The sequence below is a fragment of the Rhododendron vialii genome, chromosome 10a (assembly GCF_030253575.1).
Source record: "Rhododendron vialii isolate Sample 1 chromosome 10a, ASM3025357v1".
In the NCBI taxonomy this organism is placed as follows: Eukaryota; Viridiplantae; Streptophyta; class Magnoliopsida; order Ericales; family Ericaceae; genus Rhododendron; species Rhododendron vialii.
Genome location: NC_080566.1, coordinates 17,317,294 through 17,336,991, shown reverse-complemented (window position 1 = coordinate 17,336,991; position 19,698 = coordinate 17,317,294). Strand labels below are relative to the sequence as shown.

The 19,698-nt window shown below is 37.9% G+C and overlaps 1 protein-coding gene and 1 long non-coding RNA gene across 3 annotated transcripts; one reads left to right on the top strand and one right to left on the bottom strand.

Moving 5' to 3' along the window:
* Positions 1–5,249: 5,249 nt before the first annotated feature.
* On the bottom strand, positions 5,250–16,940 carry LOC131303690 (zeaxanthin epoxidase, chloroplastic). 2 transcript variants are annotated; one of them, XM_058330679.1, is made up of 16 exons: positions 16,171–16,940; positions 12,211–12,373; positions 11,921–11,995; positions 10,852–10,952; positions 10,618–10,733; positions 9,900–10,111; positions 9,361–9,452; positions 8,874–8,988; positions 8,670–8,773; positions 7,767–7,812; positions 7,588–7,652; positions 7,367–7,453; positions 7,216–7,270; positions 7,026–7,114; positions 6,852–6,939; positions 5,250–5,610 (listed from the first exon to the last, which is right to left on the bottom strand). In XM_058330679.1, the coding sequence occupies exons 1-16, from the start codon at positions 16,683–16,685 to the stop codon at positions 5,527–5,529; spliced, it is 2,007 nt and encodes a 668-aa protein (XP_058186662.1). In that variant the 5' UTR covers positions 16,686–16,940; the 3' UTR covers positions 5,250–5,526. The 2 variants fall into 2 exon arrangements, with proteins under 2 accessions (XP_058186662.1, XP_058186663.1); XM_058330680.1 differs by lacking the exons at positions 8,670–8,773; positions 8,874–8,988.
* Positions 7,801–8,676, top strand: LOC131303725 (uncharacterized). The gene is made up of 2 exons (XR_009192158.1): positions 7,801–8,019; positions 8,408–8,676. It is a non-coding gene; the product is annotated as an uncharacterized LOC131303725 (long non-coding RNA).
* Positions 16,941–19,698: the final 2,758 nt, after the last annotated feature.

The window sequence follows — 19,698 nt, the reverse complement described above, 5'->3', positions numbered from 1 at the left end:
CTTTTTAAAAATCTATAGAACTTGAGATAGTTATCGAAAATTTTTGGCAAACACACCAAACTAATTTTAAAAAGTTAGAATATCAAAATTTGAAAAAAAAATTCTTGCCACACACACTATGACCCAAATACAACATAATTAAGACTTAGTTAATAAAGAACGCTGCTACTTGCACAGCAAAGGCTGCACAGCAGCCGTGCACAGACCTGTTTTGCGTCCGTCTCGGGTCTCGCAAAGATGATCGGAGCCGCTCATTTTATTCAAAATACTTTGATTATGGTCCCTGTAAAAAATCACCTCAATTCGATATCGGGAAGGGTGTTTACGAATCATCTAACTTTGCTTCAAAAATTAGGCTAAATTTTAAAGCAAAATTAGATGATTCGTAAACACCCTTCCCGATATCGGATTGAGGTGATTTTTTACAGGGACCATAAACGAAGTATTTTGAACAAAATGAGCGGCTCCGATCATCTTTGCGAGACCCGAGACGGACGCAAAACGGGTCTGTGCACGGCTGCTGTGCAGCCTTTGCTGTGCAAGCAGATTTTCTGGTTAATAAATGAGTTAGATGAGTCTTGACTCATACTGACCTAACCAATATTAGTGGGTGGGTTTGGGTTCAATTTGTCATCCCTCTCTAAATGGGTTGGGCTTGTTCCCTTTATTAGTGGGTGGATTTAAGTTCAATTTGTCAGCCTAAGGATAATGCATAGAAATTGTATAGAAAATCAAATTGATACGAATCAATGTGCTTTGATATTAATCAATTTCTATTACTAATATTCGTGAGATGTGTATTAAAATGTTTACTTATCTCATACTATGTGCATGTTAACAATCATTAATGCTCTGTTTTTTTTTTTTTTGACAAAAGTGAGAAGATTGTATTGATAAATGCCCAGCGGCACTTACAAAACGGAGATCATTACAAAGAATTTGGACAAAGCCAAACTAACCGTCTAACAAATAGAAAACAAGTAAATCATAAGGCAATCGATGTCTTTTCATCCTAACCCAGACATGGCCTGACACAATAGCAACACTTTTAAATTGCCTAACAACTAATTAGGAGTCTCAAACGAGAAAAAGTGCAAAGTTAAGGACAAAAGACACCAAATACCCACACGGTCAAATGCACTCCAGCCAAGTATGAACGCACCAATGCACTCCCAATAACTACAAATTTGCCAAGCCGCCACGGGTTGCCTCGCCAAAGACATCATGTAGGGATAGAACGCTGAAATATAGATATCGCTGTGAAACAACCTCGATTGAGAGAACCTAATCTGTAGACAAAATTCGTCCGAAGACGAAACTAATAACTCTCGTTGAACGAGAGACAAAACTCTTTTTGAACGAGAGACAAAACTCTCACAGATCAGACGACAAGTCGTAGATCTGGAGAGACAGAATGAAAAAAAACAAAAACAAAGAAATGGAGTCGGTAGTACCATGGCCTCCCCCTCCCGCCGCCGCACACGGGTATAGAACCCACGGGGGGGAGGGGAAGGGAGAAGATCGAGAAGATGTGGTGGCTAGGGTTGAGAGAGAGGAAGAGAGAGATAGGGTTGAGAGCAAATAATGCCACCTCTGGAACACATCTTAAGGAGGAAGAAAAATGCTAAGGAAACGAGTATTTAGGTTGAGTTCAACTAAGCAAAAAATTAATTAATGCTCTGTTTGAAACTTAGAAAAAGTGTGAGAAAATAAAGGAAAGTTAAAAACAAATCTTTACCATTGTTTGATTATAAGAGAAAAACAACAAATTCTAGAATTATTAATAGTGAAATTTCCCTTCTGAATCCCTCTCATTTTCCTTCCACTTCATTTTCTTTTCTTTTATTCTCTTACTTTCCCTAAATTCCAAACTTAGTGTAAGTGGGGGTGCATGATTAGCATTAAGACTTTTTATTTGTTCGTATCATGTTCCAAATGTGAATCTTAAAACAGCATAGAGTACAATTAATTCATGGTCCATAACCAAGTGAGATCATACAAAGAGTCAAGACACACAGAGAGAGTCGAGTTTCTCCTAAGCACCAATAAATGCTCTGACGGTCACCTTCCACCACCACAAACCGACCATTGATCCATCACGTTCCACCACCGCCGCCGTCATGTGCAAAGGAACACTCACCTGTGGCATACGTGCAGAGATGAGATGTTACCAGAATGAATGTGAAAGATCCAGTCCAGCTAGCAGGTGCCTCCTAACTGTTGTCTGGACCTCTTGGGGTGGATTTTTGAAGTAATAGTTGTAGTGTATGCAGTTCTTGGGACAAAGTGACTATCCAAGACTTATTAGATGACCCACTTTTTTAATTGATTGTCTTTTTGAAACAAATTAAAAGAAACATACTTCTTTCACTCATTAAAGATTTTTATTTTTTGTATTGTTTTTCCAAATTCTATTGTTAATTTGTTGTGTGTAAATTTGCCACTCCCATTCCAGGTGATCACTCGTCCGCCCTCCATCATAAGGATAGATAAAGGGATGATGGGGGCGATCGTTTTCCCATTGCCCGCAATGTACATATATCTTCCCAATTTTGAAATTGTGTTCTAGAAAATATTTGTGCGTAAACGTGAGCGAAACCAGGAGTAAGAGTTTGAAAGCATTTTTTAAAAACAATCCAAACCACTCTTTATTTTTTTAGAGTAAAGATTAATTGATAGCAGAAACAGAGCACAAGGACTGAGAGTACACCGTGACATTTAGGACCTGAGGCAAACTTCGGAGGGAGACTAATATTTTTGTTTTGGTTTGATATTACTGATATATCCAATACTAGACAAATTACTGGACACCAAAGATAAGGGGATTGATTTTCATACTCCCTTTTTATCCAAATGCACTCATTTTTGTTTTGTTTTATAGTATTGTGAAATTACATAACTACCCATTTCATGTGTGAAGGAAAAAATGTACGAAAGGTAGTTTTGTAATTTTACATGAATGAAGACAAAAAATGAAATGGACTTCGATAAAAGGAAAGTTTGAAAATCAATTTCCAAAGATAATAGGGCACCCTAATTTTTACATGACTTTTCAAATGGCCTTAGGCGGAGGCGGCCTCTTGGGCTGTAGATCGCTCGAGGCCGGCCTGACTGAGAGAAAAAGGGAAGAGTGCTATCACCAAATCATGGGACTCGGCCTAGCTAGTTCCGTACACAAATCTAAAGATTAATCTACTAGCTACTATCAATTTTAATTAGGTGGTTCATCGGATATATCAAACAAATGTGGAATGCATGATGTCAACATCGAAGGCGTATGTATGATAACTATATTGGGTGTTTAGGGTTGGTGCGAAAGTTTGATATGGATTCTTTTGTCTAGTAGTAGTGTGTTTGTAGAAAGGTGTGGTGTATGTAGTGGGCTGGCAGCTGTGGCTGTCTTTGTCTTGTGAACTGAAAGAGTCTCGTGGGAGTGCTGGCTGGGGCATTGGTACTCATGATGACAAGGGGAACATACCCCACACGGGGATTTAATATTGGTGTCGACAATGTACAAATATGTGCTTCTTCTTCCTAACATTTGGATGGCGACCTTTCGTGCGTTCTACACTAATTAAGGGGAGTGATTCATTGCACCTACACTTCTCAGATCGATCTGATTTTCCACGGGGATCGAGCACTTATACATATCGGATTGAGCTAATTTTTCACGGATTCACTTGATTTTTTTTATTTAAATTATTAAACAACTCGAATCATCCGTACGGAACCTGGAGTAGATCCCACGTGTCCATCAGTAGCTCCCGTCAGTTTCTTTAGACTTAACGATTATAATGGGAGCAATACTAGGGACATATTAAAGTTTACATCCTTTTTTACGTTTTTCTCATAAGTGATGGTAAGACCCACAACACTATTTAGTGGGCCCCACAATCACTTGTGAGGATGAGTCCAGACTAAATTAATTTCTAGCGTTTTAAATAGTTGTTTTTTAAAGATTTAATGACCTATTTTTAAACTTTTGGACCAAATCTTATGATTAATCATTCTTCTCGTTGTACAAAAAATAGACCAAAGTTGAACAAGTTCAGAAAATATGAACATATTCAAATTTTCAGAGAACCGTGTACAAAATCAATTCATGATAAAATAATGTGGTCATTTTGAAACTTCCATATGAAATGGAGATATGAAAATGGCATATTTATATTGCTTGGACCCAAGACCCTTAAGCTTAGGTTTCGGGTCAAGCCCAATCAACTGCCCATCTTATGGCCCAGATTCAGTGAAGGCAAATGCCAATAATTCTGGGAACGGCCCAAAGATCAAAATTGTGACACTAACCTTAAAGAAAACTCCTTGATTGGGCTGATTCAGAGGTGGTCGGATGAGCATCAGAACGTATGTGGGAGTCATTGTGGCGGATATTCTATGTCTTCTTGATGGCTTCTTGAATGCGGATACGTGTTTTGTGAGATGGAGTAGCAATGGGGTTGTCTATAGTATTACTATTGCTCAAAAACCTGTGAGAGGTCCTAAGTCTTCTACTTAGGAGTTTAGGCCTCCTTTATGATTGCTATCTTCCCTTCATGGGGATGGCTACCCGTAGTAATGTGTTTGGTTTCTCCCATGATCAATAAAATCTTCCTCTATCTTTTGACCCCAAAAAAAAAAGTACCTTACCAAGCTCTACTTTAACAAGCTGGAAACTCTCTTCACAAGATCATGTTTTTGTCATTCTTCTGTTGTTTCTTGCTTTGGCTTGTAATCTTGATGCTCAAACTATGGTTTACCTTAGTCTTTATCAATAATATGATTTACTATATTCACATATCAAAAAAAGGATATATTAAAAAATTGCGTCACTCGAGTTCGCTCGTTAAAAAGTTTGTTCTTGAGATAACTCTATAAAACAAATAAACCAAGATTGAACCCCTTTTTTTTGTTAAAACTCAAACTTTCAAACCAAGCAAGCTCCAGAAATGCATTACTCAACTCATTTAGCTTATGAAAATATTTCAAGCTAATCAAGATCGGCTCCTGATTGGTTTGATTGAAGCTTGTTTGAGATCGATGAACACAGTACTAAAGTCTCGTGAACATTTCTTGAACACAGTACTGAAGTTTTTCAAGCCAAGCTTGAACAATCCACTGCTCAGCTAATTAGATCGTTTACCAGCCCTACCCTAAAACGAAGTAAGATAATTAAAGCATAATAGATGGTTGACTCGCAGCTAAGTTTGAGCCAGGAGCAGCCTACTTATAAGATCAAATTGCAAGAGAAACTATACAGGAGGGAACTAGGAGGGTACCTTGTAACAGTAAATGTCTATCTTTCTGTTTATCTGCATTTACATATTCCAGCATTCAAAGAAAGAGGACTGAAATGTTCTTTTTCATCTCTAACTTGAAGAAAAGCTGGGGTGGGCCTCCAATATGTATTTTCTTTTTCTTCTTTTTAGGGATCTAGATTACACAAAATCCAGTATCTTTACAAGGCTCTGCTGCCACGAATAAATGTGTATAATTTCACTATATCTCAACTGAAAATGGTACAGTTGAGGCTTACGAAACCGGCTGTAGAACTCCACTCAGTTCCTTCTCTGCAATCTTGTGTGGATCCTTCATCACCTTTACCCGAAATGCCACCTGCATTAAGTCAAGATAAAATTCCAATACTAAACCTATCAGTTTATGGGAACTCCTATTCATGATGTTTATACAAATTCACTGTACGGAATTACTATTAAAGCACAACTGATACCAATTGCACCGACCAGTTACGCCGCAGGTCACATACATACCAGCGTTGGACATCTGACGGATACCGACACTCTCGGGACACGTGTCGGACGCTCAAAATCAGAAGCTTCATATATTTTTCACAACTTTTTTCATTTGGACACTTCGGGGTAACTATGCAACACACAAGGAGACACTCTATGAACACTCTCAGCATACTCTATGGGCACTCTCAGCAAACTATCGACACTCGTGGGGGTTTTCTTTTCATGAGATAGATAATGTTTGATTGAATATAACAACACGTGTGAGTGATAAAACTGAAATACTTTACTGAATTATACAATGATAAATGTGGGAAAGAGGATAATTTGGTAATTTTGATTGTAATTAGAGGCTTGTTTTATTATTTTATAATATATGATAATCACACAAATATATTTTCCTAAGTGCATCTCCAACATGTCGTGTCCCCCAATTTTTGGAGATTTACATGTCAAAGTTTTGGTGTCATGTCCTTGTCGGTGTAGCGACGTCAGTGCTACATACTAAGCATTATCTCTTATTGGGATACCCCTTCAACTTTTGGTATGTTAAAATCCTAAAATGACCACCTGCTGCAAATTACTCATCAAACAATACAATCAACATGTAAACACTACCAGCAAAATAGACCAAATTCAACAGGTGTAAGTTGGTGAGGGAAAAACATATTAAAATTTATCAGAGTACTGGTTGGTTTTCGCTTCGTAGCCAAATCAAGGAATTGCTATTTTCTAAAGCTACCATACAGGAAAAGAAAAAATTCTGCAACAATCAAATTACTCCTGTCCAAAATTTTGAAGTTACTTCTATGCCATTACCTTCTGATTATTTGTTTTTAGTAATCGGTCAGATTAGCACCTATGAATAGTCAGGACAACATGAAGTGAACATGTCCTGGGATCACCAGATGGGGATAAATAAAGAATACAACAGCTCAGAAAAGAAAAACTAGTCTAACAAAGACATGGGGTATGTTTGTGTATCATGGCACCTAAGATTCCTTCAAAACAATGCGCACATAAAGTCCTAAACAATACTCGGAAAAATGCTGCAATTGATCTAGCATTGGGCAGAAATGCATGATGAAGTAGACTGTTTATCACCTTTCTATCAGAACCAAACTCGATGATGTCTGATGGATGGAAACGAGCAGGAAAGTTGGGAGGCACCCGGTACTTCTTCCCTTCATTACTGGAAAATTAAATAAAAAGGAATGTTTGAAATGGCTTCTGATTACTGTAACAGACAAAATAAACATGCAATTTCCTCTGACTTACTCTGAGATCCATGTACCATGCTCACTCCGCAAATCGGTCACGAAAAAGGCACCATCCTTACAGCTTATTCGAGCATGCATTTCGGAAACCTAACAAATGAAAGACCTTGTTACATAAGATTCAAATAACAAAGCAAGAACCTTACAAACAATGACATGGAAAGGAAAACTAAGACAACTGTCTGTGTCACCTGAGGTGAAGGTATGGCTATTGATATTCCAGGAATTTTTGTATTACATACTCCTCTGCAATCACGGTAATGAATAAAAAAATTTAAGGCCATATGATGAGAGGACAAAAGTATCTGTTTATGAACTGTTTGCGCAGAAGTGAAGGCATACCCAATTATACAAGGTTGTTTCTCATCCCCACTTAGGAAAATAGGTTTCAAAGCACCATTGTTGTTTCCATAAGGGAGGAGACACCACCTACAAAAGCAAAAAGGACATAAAAAAAATATATATATATATATATATCTTGTTAAAGAATGATGAAGAACGTGCTCATAACAACAGAATATGCCCGGAAAATGGTATTTTCCGATTAGGCTTGGTGTACATACTCTCCATTAACAGCACGCTCAAGAGCATCATCATCCTCAAACCATCTCCTCAGTTGATCATTTGCCTTAATTAATAAAAATAACTCAAATTAGCTTTAGAACAAAATTCCAATTTCATAATTGCACAAAGAACTGAAGAACTATACTATATCTATATTCTAAATGGTTGATCAACATACTCTATCTGAGAGTCTGCAGCTTAATGATCTCCCTTCAAGCTTTGACCTGTAAAAGGTAAAAGAGTTTCTCGTTTCAACTTGAAGAAACCTACAATACTTCTGTGTATACATTACCTAAAAATAAAGTATTATCTCCCCTTCAATTCAAACTAGGTGGCTGGGTGGAAAAAAAATATAGTTTACATCCACTATTTCATCTAACAATAGATCCGGAAAGGTTCTAGATGCCTTAAAATGAAGTACCTTAGAGCATGTACATGAGAATAGCAAAAACCACCTTTTTAGCTATTTTACCTAATTAAAGGCACCAAAACAGTTTACAGCAGCCTAGGTAAACAAGAAGCAATTTTACCTCAATCCAAAAACCTCTCTAGATATACCGATCTACTGTTGAGAAGGTATCCAATAAAATATTATTTTTTCTCTCTCCTTCCTCATCCGGATGTGAGTTGATCTCCAGCTCTCTGCTTTTCGTCTGTTGATCTATAGGAGTTCTGGGTATATTTTATGATAGAGAGTCTTCTTGGTTTTTTGATAGAGAGTCTAGTGTAGAGTTGAGGGAAAAAGTGAATTGGAAAAACATAAAAGTACCTTTTTGGATAGGTAATTTTGCTATGCTTGATGTACATGCTCTTAATTAGCTGTTACAAAGATTTATGCTTACTTGAGCAACTTCCAAAGTAGGGGAAAAAACTGGATTACCTGGAAAAAAATTTGAAATGCACAGGTGCAAACTTTCTCAGAAAATAGAATGATTTTGTTTTGAATGCTGATAGAAGATAAAAATGAACAAGTTTTTTATTTAGTGATGTTGATTCTATAATTACAGCAGTCAACATGCCATATATGTAGTTGCAAGGAGAAAACAGGATAGAAGTATGACAAAGGGTTATGTAATCTAACCCATTACCACCGAGAACCCAACTCAACATTAGAGGCATTGCAGGCTCAATAAAAATTCTCCCTCCAACCCTTCCAGGATGTGGTATCCTAAACATTGTCAAAAACTGCAAAACCCAAGTATAGGTTATGAAATGCATGCATAGCTCACAGCAAGCTCAATTTATTTTGATTGGACATTGTACCGTAATCATCACAAGTTCCTACCGACAATGGGCCAAGGCCTACACCCAAATATGCCTTATAAGTTGAAGCCATGATTGCTGCCATTCGCGCCAGTCCATGGATGATGGCAACACGTAGTTTTCTAGCATTCTCATAGCTGGGCGAATATAAAATGAAATAAGAAAGAGTGAGTCACCAAAGGTAGTATTATCATATTTGATCTATGATGTCCCGCATCACACGATGTCAGTTAAACCATTTACAACCTATTCAATAGATTCTTTGGAACATCTCCTGTTAGAAGTAGTGATAATTTCAAGTGGACAAATCAACCACATTCTGCTCTCGTCATACGACTCGTGGAATAATGAAACCCCGTCTCCAGTACATTTATGGATGCACTCGGGCATTTTAAGTAGAGCATAATTAAGTTTTATTTTGTTTTGCAAGGTTTCTCAATTCATGGGGTTAATGCTAACTATCGACCTCGAATTGTATAAGTACATTTTAATGAAGAAAATTGCATTACCTCTTCAATGAAGAAACAACATCGATAGGACTTCCTGACTCAATGCTTCGCTCCCAAGCCTTATCAAGCTCCAATGCTAGCTGATAGCTGTCCTGCAATGATAAGTAAAATAGACCATATGATCGTCCTCCTCTCTTGAAACGGTTTATTTTTTCCTCCGGAGGGAAAGTTCTTTTCTTTGGTTCTTTTACTTAGGGATCGAGGTTATGAAAAGGAGTTTTAGAAAAACTATAATGCTTATTGAATCTAGAAAAGAAATAGATGTCTGCTTCAAACAAGAAAAAAAATCAGGTCAGAGAGAATTTTAAAATAGAATAAGATTATGTGAACTCATTCATCACTAAAATGACAAAAATGTAAACCAATTCTTGAAGTACAGAAACATGTGATACTAATAAACAAAGACGAAGTACTTTTGACATCACACAAACCTCCAGAGGGAAAGATCTAGTAAACATAGCATTGATCAAATGACAACTATGGTGTACAATGTTTCCAAGGAGTGGTATCCCATCAACATGTGGAAAAGAAAGTTGTACCTCAATGGCCATGCATCCACCTTGACCCAAATTGGGCTGCATTGCATGGACAGAGTCCCCAAGCAAGGTTACACGGCCCCTTCCCCAAGTAAAAATTGGGGAGCGGTCATAAATGTCCCGTCGAAGAATTGCATCTTCGTCGGTGGCAAGCAATAGGTCTATCACATTATCACACCAACCCTCAAAAATCTTCAACAACCTTTCCCTTTTACCTGCCATAAGATAGGAACTTTAAGTACAATAGGGTACAGAAATGCCCTCATGACATCCATGTCCTGGGTCCAAACTATATGAGGGACTACACAAAACTTTCCAATGCGAGTTGTTCTTTAATGGACAATCCTTTGTTAACATTGAACAATTAGGGTGTGAAGTGTATAAAGCAACTAAAAGAAACTGGACCAGCAAATTGACTGCCTATTCACTATGATGTTTTTGTGAACTGGTCATTGTTCACAATCACTTTGTTTACTCTCATTTTGCTACATCACAAGTACTCTCCATCGATAGTGAATTATCAATTATTTTCCAATAAAAAATAAACTAATTAATACATAGGTATCATACATATGTACGGTAGATGTGTATGTTTCCACGGTAACGTGAAAATTCAAGGACTCAACATATTAGATATTATGCATGCAAAGTCATTATATAAAAGTTCCAGGAAGTATGATTTTGAATCTTGTAAAAGTTCAAGCATCAGAAGTTTATATACCATTGGGAGCATCTACACCGCCAGGTGCTTCATTGTGAAAAGCATACCACTGCATCTTTCCGCCACCAACATCTGAAGAAACGAAGTATTGTTTGTGTCCCAAAAATACTCGGTACCTTCAAAAATAGAGGTAAACCATGAGCCTGCCACTCAAGGCATGAGTTAAGAAAAATATTCAGTGAAGATTTAAGGTTAAAGACTTTAAATGGAACCAACTGAGGAATACAAGCATACCCAACAGACCCAATATCAGCAGGAACAAAATCTGCAATACCCGTATAACAAGTGTAGCCTGAATATGTGGCTTCCTTGGGTCCAAACAAATTTTTCCTAACCTGTTTCAAAGAAAAGGAGAATCTATAACTTCCTGGTACAGAGAAAATATATATTCTTTCCTAGAGCATAACACTCTCCACCAAAGGAGTAACATGAAATTGCTAATATCCCACATTAACAACTAGAAGAGGGAGGAAAGCTTTGTGCACTATTTAGTACTTGGTACTAGGCAAGACCTGTGTTAGGTGGATCGTCCCGGGACGAGGAAAGGGAAGGGAACATGGACGCCACATGCCTTGAACTATGGTACTGGTAGGATAGAGGTAGGCTTCTGTGATTTACTAATCTCAAGGTATAAACGTTGAAGGAAAGATATTACTATGTTTAAATTGTTCATGTAAAACAAAGTTCAAGGAGCATCGTGACCATTGCGTTCAATGTTTATCGGCGAAGGATCATCCTCTTTAGACTTTTGGGTTATTATATCAAACTTTTTAAATATGACGAACGTGTTAAGGGAATGAATAAAAACACGATCACTTTGGATCAATAAATTCACTGTTTCAGAGGTATCTTGTTTCACATAAGTGTATCACGTTTGAAATGTGTGTTCTGGAATGTGATCACTAAGAATCTAAGTTATGAACATTCCTGGAACATGCAAGATAGTGTTTCCTTTCTAGTAAATGAGATTACACGAAAAGGCTTTCTTTCCTTTCATTCACAGTAGGTGACTAGGTGCATAGCTTCTTAGAATCTCCTGCTAATTGACTAACACATATATGAACGAAATCTCTTAGATTGAAAAGCAGGTTGATAATGCCCAAATAAAATGGACATGTGAGGCCAGACCGCGAAAGTCGTTCACTTTGTGTCTAACATCCTCTTCCCAAAATCCTTATCATGTATCACTACCTCAAGATCAATATGACATTGTAATGTTATGTTTTGTTTGGTTTATATATATAAAAACCTCTTACAGTCTTACATATTGAGAAGACTGTACATGAGGAGCACAAAATTATACCTTCGACCATATCCCATCAGCACCAACTAGAAGATCACCATCATACTGTTGTCCATTCTCAAGTGTCACAGTAACCTAGTTTTAAAAATGAAAAGAACCGTCAACCCCAAGATATTGCAAAAATTAATCATTAGTTAACAATTTTCTCAAATGCATGTAATGAAAAGAAGAAACAGAATTGGTAAAAGAAATCTCTAACAATATGCCACAATCCCTACATCATGATGGCCAAGTAAAAAAACAATTTCAAAAGAAAAACAGAATAAAAAAACCATTAAAGCCCAGGTTACCTTATCACCATGATCCTCAAAATTAACAACATTGCTATCATTCATAATTATATCTTCCCCCACTGCTTGAGCTAGTATTTGTTGCAAAGTCATGCGGCTAATGACTCTTGTCACCGGGAGCCCCCGTTCTGCTGCAGGAGTGAATGTATCAAACTTGACGTACCTGATAGCCAACTATGTATCATTATATTGATAGTGGTTCTACAAGATCAAAATAAAATTCACCAGTTCAAATTAATTCACAACTATATCAGAACTCTGAAAGGATTCTTTAGTGCGAAGGAGACACTTTCTTTGACTTGCATCCTTAGTTACTTGCCAATGTTGGATCTGCTAATCTCCCTTAGGTGTTTAAACTGATAAAGCTAATTACTTCAGTATTCTTAAGACCGAGAGTTGAAATCTCATCAATTAATGAACTAACAACTCAAACAACCTGCTCCTATGGAGAATATGTACATGCAGGTGCTTGTATTTAAATTCTGACAAATTTTATGACATTCATCTTTCCTGGAGGCATGTGCCTTATGTTCCAATCCTACCCACTCGGTGAGTAATTGTCTCATGGCTTCCAAGTACCCTGAATTTGTCCAGGAGGAAGTCAATTTTGCTCAGGGGTTTTTTAGTCTGGGAATGATCCATTTAGTCCAGCACTAACAACACAGAATGGAAGTTAATTTGGCCTTTGGGGTTGCAACCACATTTGCGGATCATCTCCAAAAGCTCTCAAAAGTGCCTCAATGTTGTGTGGTGGTGAACCTCGCATTAAACTGATAGAAAAGCCACTTTGTGGTTCAAAGCACATAGTTTTGGGACACATCATGCCTAAGAGGGCATAAAGGTCAAGAAGGCAAGAGTTGATCTCGTTTCTAAACTTCCACCGCCAAATTCTACCAGGAAAATTCATTCTTTCCATGGACACACAAGCTTCTGTAAATTCTTTATTAAATATATCAGCAAGATTTATAGACCCTTGTGCTCTTTTTTCCAAGGAGACACCTTTCTTCTATGAAGCATGTTTGCCAGCTTTTGTAAAGCTTCAAACTTTGTTGGCCCCCAATCCTGCAATGTTTTGATTGGTCCCTACCATCGGATATCATGTGTGATGCATCAAACTATGCAGTTAGGTGCAGTCTTAGGACAATCGGTGAACAAAGTCTCTCATGTGATTTATTGCGCCAGCAAGACACTCTTAGATGCTCAATTGTATTTTTAATCAGACAAGTTCCAATCTTATATTCTAGGTTCATCTTGGTGTAAACTAACCATGTTTCATTGCAGTATTGCTTTCAGAAAATACACTAAGCCTAGGTTGATTAGATGGATTCTTCTGCTACAAGAATTTAATAAGAAATTCAAGACAAAAGAGGTTCTGAAAATTCGGTAACCGATCTTCTGTCTTGGATACTAATTGAGCATTCAAGTAATCTCGTTCCTTTGAGAAATTTGTTTCCTAATGAATAAATTTTCGAGGTCTCACAAGTCAATCCTCCATGGTTTCCCTTAGTACTTGAACAGTTTTAGATCCTCTCAAAACTACAATTTGAATTGTCAATTGAATCATACTTGTCTTGCTTAGACCAAAAAATGACAAATCTGACTTACAGCAATGTAGTACTATGTGGGCAAACCATAGAGGATTGCCTTGTGAGACCTCAAATAGTCATTCCTCTAGAAAGGGATTTCTCAAATGAACAAGATTGGTCCAATGCTCAACTAGGATCCTAGAGATATGATCAGCTACTGAATTTTCAAAACCTTTTTTTCATTCCAAATTCATAATCAATTTCTTGTAGCTGAGGAATCCATCTAATCAACCTGGGTTTAGTGTCTTTCTTTTGAAAGCAGATACTGCAATGCAGCGTGGTTAGTTCACACCAAGCCCTTGGAACCTAGAGGATAAATCGAAGTTTGTTCAATTAAAGTACCACTACAAGCAATTCCTTCTTGGCTGTGGTGTAATTTAATTGAGCATCTGCGAGTGTCTTGCTAACATCGTAAATCACATGAGGGACTTTGTTCACCCATCCCAACACCGTACCAACTTCACGGTCTGGCGCATCACACGTGATCTCAAATGTTAGACCAATCAAGCCATTGCAGGATAGGGGCTGGTGCCAACAAAGAGCGAAACTTTTCAAAAGGTTGCACACATGTTTCATCAAAGACGAAAGGTGCCTCCTTGGAAAAAAGAGCACCCAGGGGTCTAGAAATCTTACTGAAATTTTTAATAAAGCATCTATAGAAGGTCGCATGCCCAAGGAAAGAACCATAGATTAATTAGCAGCTGCAACGTGGCGGTTTTTCGGCCCTCCAATACCATTACACCATGATACACCGGTGGTGACAAAAATTCACAGTTGTATCTCATGATTCCCAATAGGTATCCCTTCGTATCCAATGTGTGGCCCACCTCACAGCTGATTTTTAACTGATACAACCACTTTAGGTGCTACGGCGCCAAAAAGAATTTTAAAATATTCACAACCGATACACCCAGTTCCCACAATGTATCATTTGATATTCCTGCTACCGTTTCACGGTCCGCTATATGCTTTCGAAACCTTCGAAAGAACGATTTGGACTGAAAGAATTTGGTGGAAGAAGTTTAAAAAGGAGATCAACTTTAGCCTTATCGACCTCTATTCCCCTATCAAACACTATGTGTCCCTGAAATATCTCCTCATGAAACATGAAGTGGCTTTTACCCAACTTAACACAAGGTTCATCTCCGTACAATGCTATAGTAATTTCGAAAGGTTTCGGAAACAATCATTAACTGTCGTTCCGGAAACAAAGAAGTCATCCATCCATGAGTCCATGACAACCTCAAGGAATTTCTCTATCGTGTCAAATTATATTGCTATCATGCAACTTTGAAAGATCATGAGGTCATTGCATAAGCGGACTGGCATACATCGTTATGCAAAAACTGCCAAACAGCCAAATAAAGGTGGTCCTCTCTTGGTCTCGGGATGGACAGGAACTTGGTTGTACCTTGAATATACATCCACAAAACAATAATACGTCTGACATGCTAACCTTTCCGGGATATATAAGATCAACCAATGGTAATGGGAGCGATCTTTTCGAGTCATAGAATTCAACTTCCTATAGTCAATGCACGAAAGCCAACTGGCGGTTATGCGGGTAGGGCTAGCTTGCCCATATCATTTACTACCAATGTGATGCCAGACTTTTTTGGCACCACTTGAATGGGAATCACCCACTTGCTATCAGAGATGAGGCATATTATTACCTGCATCAAGCAATTTTACCACTTCTTTCATGACAACCATCTTCATATTTGGGATCCAATCTCTGTTGCATCTCTCTACTTGGTTTCATATTTTCCTCATTACAAATGCGATGCGTAAAAACTAAGGAAGCTATGCCTCTCAAATCTATTATTGAGCATCCAATAGCTCCATTATGCTAACCAAGCACCTTCAGGAGGCAGAGCCGCCTCCATTGTTCGGTAGTCAAGTCAGACGCAATAATTACTGTAAGTTAACCAATCGGTCCAATCCTAAGAATGCATACTTAAGCATGGCTTCAACTCAAGTTTGGGTGCTGACTTTTAGAGGGCAATGTTGGCGAAATAGACAATTAAGGTAATTGCTCAAACTTAGCCCTCATCTACAGTATATGAAGGGTGTCAATGCTAGCAAGGAATTAACCTTGTCACTGAACTGACTAGTCAAAGTACGCCAAACAAGTTTGTAGAGGATTATCGACTAAAATGTAAGGAAGTGCATCGTTAACCAAATCTGCAATCACATCGACAGCTCATCTTCTTTCTAAGGCTATGACCGCGTAGATTTTGATTAATTGCTCTATCTTTTGTTCTCTATTCTGTGCTAATCACATATATTTGGTATTATAACATACGTATAGTCAAGCAAATAATTCAAAACTCAAATGGATGATAAATAATAGAGGGAGACTACATAAACGTACCAATTACCGGAAATCCCATCAACCAATCCGTTAATCCGATCACCAGTGATGCATCCGGCCTTCATAACCTCATCTGCAACATCCATATCAATGGCTTCCAAAGCAGCCAACGCATTGCTCTGTACCTGAATCGGACCCCTATATTGTCCCTCCCCTCTAATCGCACTCATATCCCTTTCAAACACCAAAACCTCAAACCCTCTCCTCTTTGCCGCCAGCGCCAAAACCAGCCCACCAATCCCACCCCCCGCCACCAGAATCCTCAGTTTCTTCCTCGTCAAGCTCCCCTCCTTGTCGGCCCCATCAATTTTCGTCGACGGGGAATCAGGCGGTGCTTCTGAAACAGTCAATTTCGCCTTTGTCGCCATCGTTTTCATGTGCCCATTTTCTTTGTTACAGCTCAAAGAGTGGAAGAATTCAACTGGGTTGTGTTTAGATATTGGAATTGCGTAGCGGGTTCTTGAGAAATTTGTGGTTGATGGGTTTATTGAACTGCAGAACAGAGTTGAAGCCATTTGTTGTTACCAATGGCAACAGAGTTATCAGTCGAACTTGAAGGTGTTCTAATGTGGGATAGTGGTTTCTGTGCTGAACAAAAATGGAAAAAGAAATTGGAGAGTGGAAATAATGGGTTAGTAGAGGAGGAGGATGTGGTGGTGGTGATGGGGAAATCATGATTTCAAACCAATGGATGGGCAAGTAGCTTCAGAATAGGCGTGCGCCAATGTGGAGATTTCTTTTGCCATGTGGCACTCTTCTGTGGCTCCAGTCTTCAATTAATCAGGAGAGATTTTGGGGGGGGGGGGGGGGGGTTGTAAAAAACAATTAATCAGCATTGAAAAAAAAATCTTGGACAGAAGGATAGTGGTAGTTCTTGAATGCCACCGGGTGTTTTGACTAAATAAGTCAATTAGTTTTATTTTTTGTTTTTATTTATAAAATTATATTTATTAGTTTTGCATTAAATTTTTATAAATTATCAGTGTATCTCAAGCGAGAGAATGTAAAAGTAAAAAATTGTGATTTTTTTTAGTAAACCCCAAAAAATCTGACTTTTTGCTGATTTTTTTTTATTCAAAAAAAATTAATTTGAAACTATAATTTTTTACTTTTTTTCAATTCTTCTGTCTAGACTAACCAATAATCCTAAAAAAAAATTGATAACAGACTAACAAATGCGAAAAAAATATGAATCACAAAAATAAGTCAATTGGCTTATTTAGCCAAAACACCTGGAATATTATTCACTAGTCCTGTCATATAGCCACGTGACGCTCTGTATCATTCAAACACCATACATTAAATATTCGTGTGGCCATATACCTAGTTATGATCCCGATAAGAATGTGAGGTATTGAAGTTGGCCTGGAGCACGATGTGGTCATGACCGCTAAGATTTTTATTTTTTAAGTGTTTATTTCTCACTTACGAGACAAATTGTTCTCTCATAATACATCACCTTTAATTTAACAAATAAATACTTATTTCCCTTGGTTGAACGGCCTAGAAAAAAGGAGAACGTGACTGTCGTTCTGTTCTATAGAATCATCCAAATAGTAAAGTAAACAAAGTTAATTCTCTAAATAATAAAGAAAATGTAAGGAACGAAGATGAGCACGACAATGTATGGGTAGACTCCACGTGTACACTTAGCTAGGCCCATAAAAGGAATTAGGCCCAATGCCTTGGCCCTTGAATTAGCCTTTTTAACTTATAGTTGTTGACCTAAACAGATGTCAAGCTTTTGTTCCTCCTTTTTTTTTTTTTTGGAAATTAATATACGCGCTTTACTTTTTACTATAGCGCTCCACTTTATTTATGAAATCACTAGTAACTTCATATTAAAATTTGAGCGCCATTAATAAAAAGTGGAGCGCGAAAATCAATTTCTTTTTTTTTTTAATCAACACACAATTGCATATTTCATTCAAAGCCCGAAGATGAAAATTACATCATAATAATAGAAATGAACCGAAACTAGCAACATCTAAGTGCTTGGTCGACCAGAGTGTGCCGTAGTAAAGAGCGCCCCAAGCATAGGGCTAGGTCGGTTGCAGCATAATAAACTCGGAAGTCCAAGGTCAAATCCACAGGGAACCAATGGAGTTAGGCCGGAGGTTTGATTTACGAAGGGTTTTTAGCATTAAGACCGCCAACCTTTAGATTTGGCGTACGTTGAGACGGCCAATTTTTGAGTAGTGGAATTTCTCTCTACCTCCTAACTTTAATTGAAAACGAAGATTGACTAGAAACTAAAAGCGGCAAGGTCTAGGGATTCATTCCGCCCACAACTTAGGCCGTTCAATACTTCTCTTTGATAACTCAAGTGAGAGTCATTGTCAGTTGATCTCACTCAAAAGATTTAACCATGAAAATCAAGTTTAACTCATACAACGGGGTTTGGAAATAGATGAAAACTCATTTAGGCATTTTATCGAACACAGAGAGAGATATGGTTCCAAGCATTGGGTGTACCAAGAGACTTGTCAACACCCAATCAAAGAAGTTAACATCTCTAGGTTTAGACCAAACGTTAGAGTTCAACAAGTTCTTTGAGGCATTTTGACAAACACCTAGAGTGACATAGCTCCAAGCATTATATATGGCAAGAGATCAATTACTTGTCTACACATAATCAAAGAGGTTAACAACCCTAGGTTTTGTTACATAAAAATGAACTTAATCCATTCACAAACCACATTAAGTACAAGAAATGAGAGAAATCATTAAACTACCCAAGTCATGGGGTAGAAATCACCTCATGACCAAGCCTAGATCACTACTCACCCATAGTGGGCGTATACACAAAGCAAAATGAAAGGAGATACAAAAACATTCACAAAAATGAAAATAAAAGCTAGATTAATGTAAAGAATAAGAGTACTTACAAGTTTAATGAAGAACAAAAATCTCAAAACCCTAGCAATCAACCTCCATTGAAGAGAGAAAGAGAGAAAGAGCGAGCTAAGGAGAGGAGGGAGGTAGAGAGAGAAGTGAAATTGGAAGATAACCTACTAAAATGAGGTTTGGAGGTATTTATACCCCCTTAATATCATGCTACAAAAGTCCTAAATACCCCTAAGTTGTTGCCTGGTCGGGTACAAAATTCTGTAGAAAATCCCAGTTGGTACAGGTATTGCATTGTTGTGGTACCGGTACTAGTCTTCAAATGGCATTTTTGCACATCTTCTGTCCGACAGGTACAGGTACTAGGTTTTTGTGGTATAGGTACCTCTTAAGCAATTTTGAGCTTTCTTTGCTTCTTCAGCCTTGCTTGCCCCTTTGGTCTTTCAATGTCCCGCACACCCTCTGAAACTACTTTTCATCATCCTTGGGACACGGTGGCAGAGTGCCACATGGCATTGGGTACTTGGACACACTCGGGGCTATCCATGGCATTCAAATGCGCCTTATTCACATGATTTACTTGACAACACCAAAAATACACATTTCGTGCAATATTGTTCAAATCAAGCAAGTTGTGCACGTGTGTGTGACAAAAAGAAGAGAGATAAGCCCTATTATTTA

Coding starts and splice junctions, on each gene's coding strand:
- LOC131303690 (XM_058330679.1), bottom strand. CDS start 16,685: ATGGCTTCAACTCTGTTCTGCAGTTCAATAAACCCATCAACCACAAAT. Junction 10,734..10,851: donor GCTGATATTGGGTCTGTTGG/GTATGCTTGTAT, acceptor CTATTTTTGAAG/GTACCGAGTATTTTTGGGAC. Junction 8,989..9,360: donor GTTGTTTCTTCATTGAAGAG/GTAATGCAATTT, acceptor ATATTCGCCCAG/CTATGAGAATGCTAGAAAAC.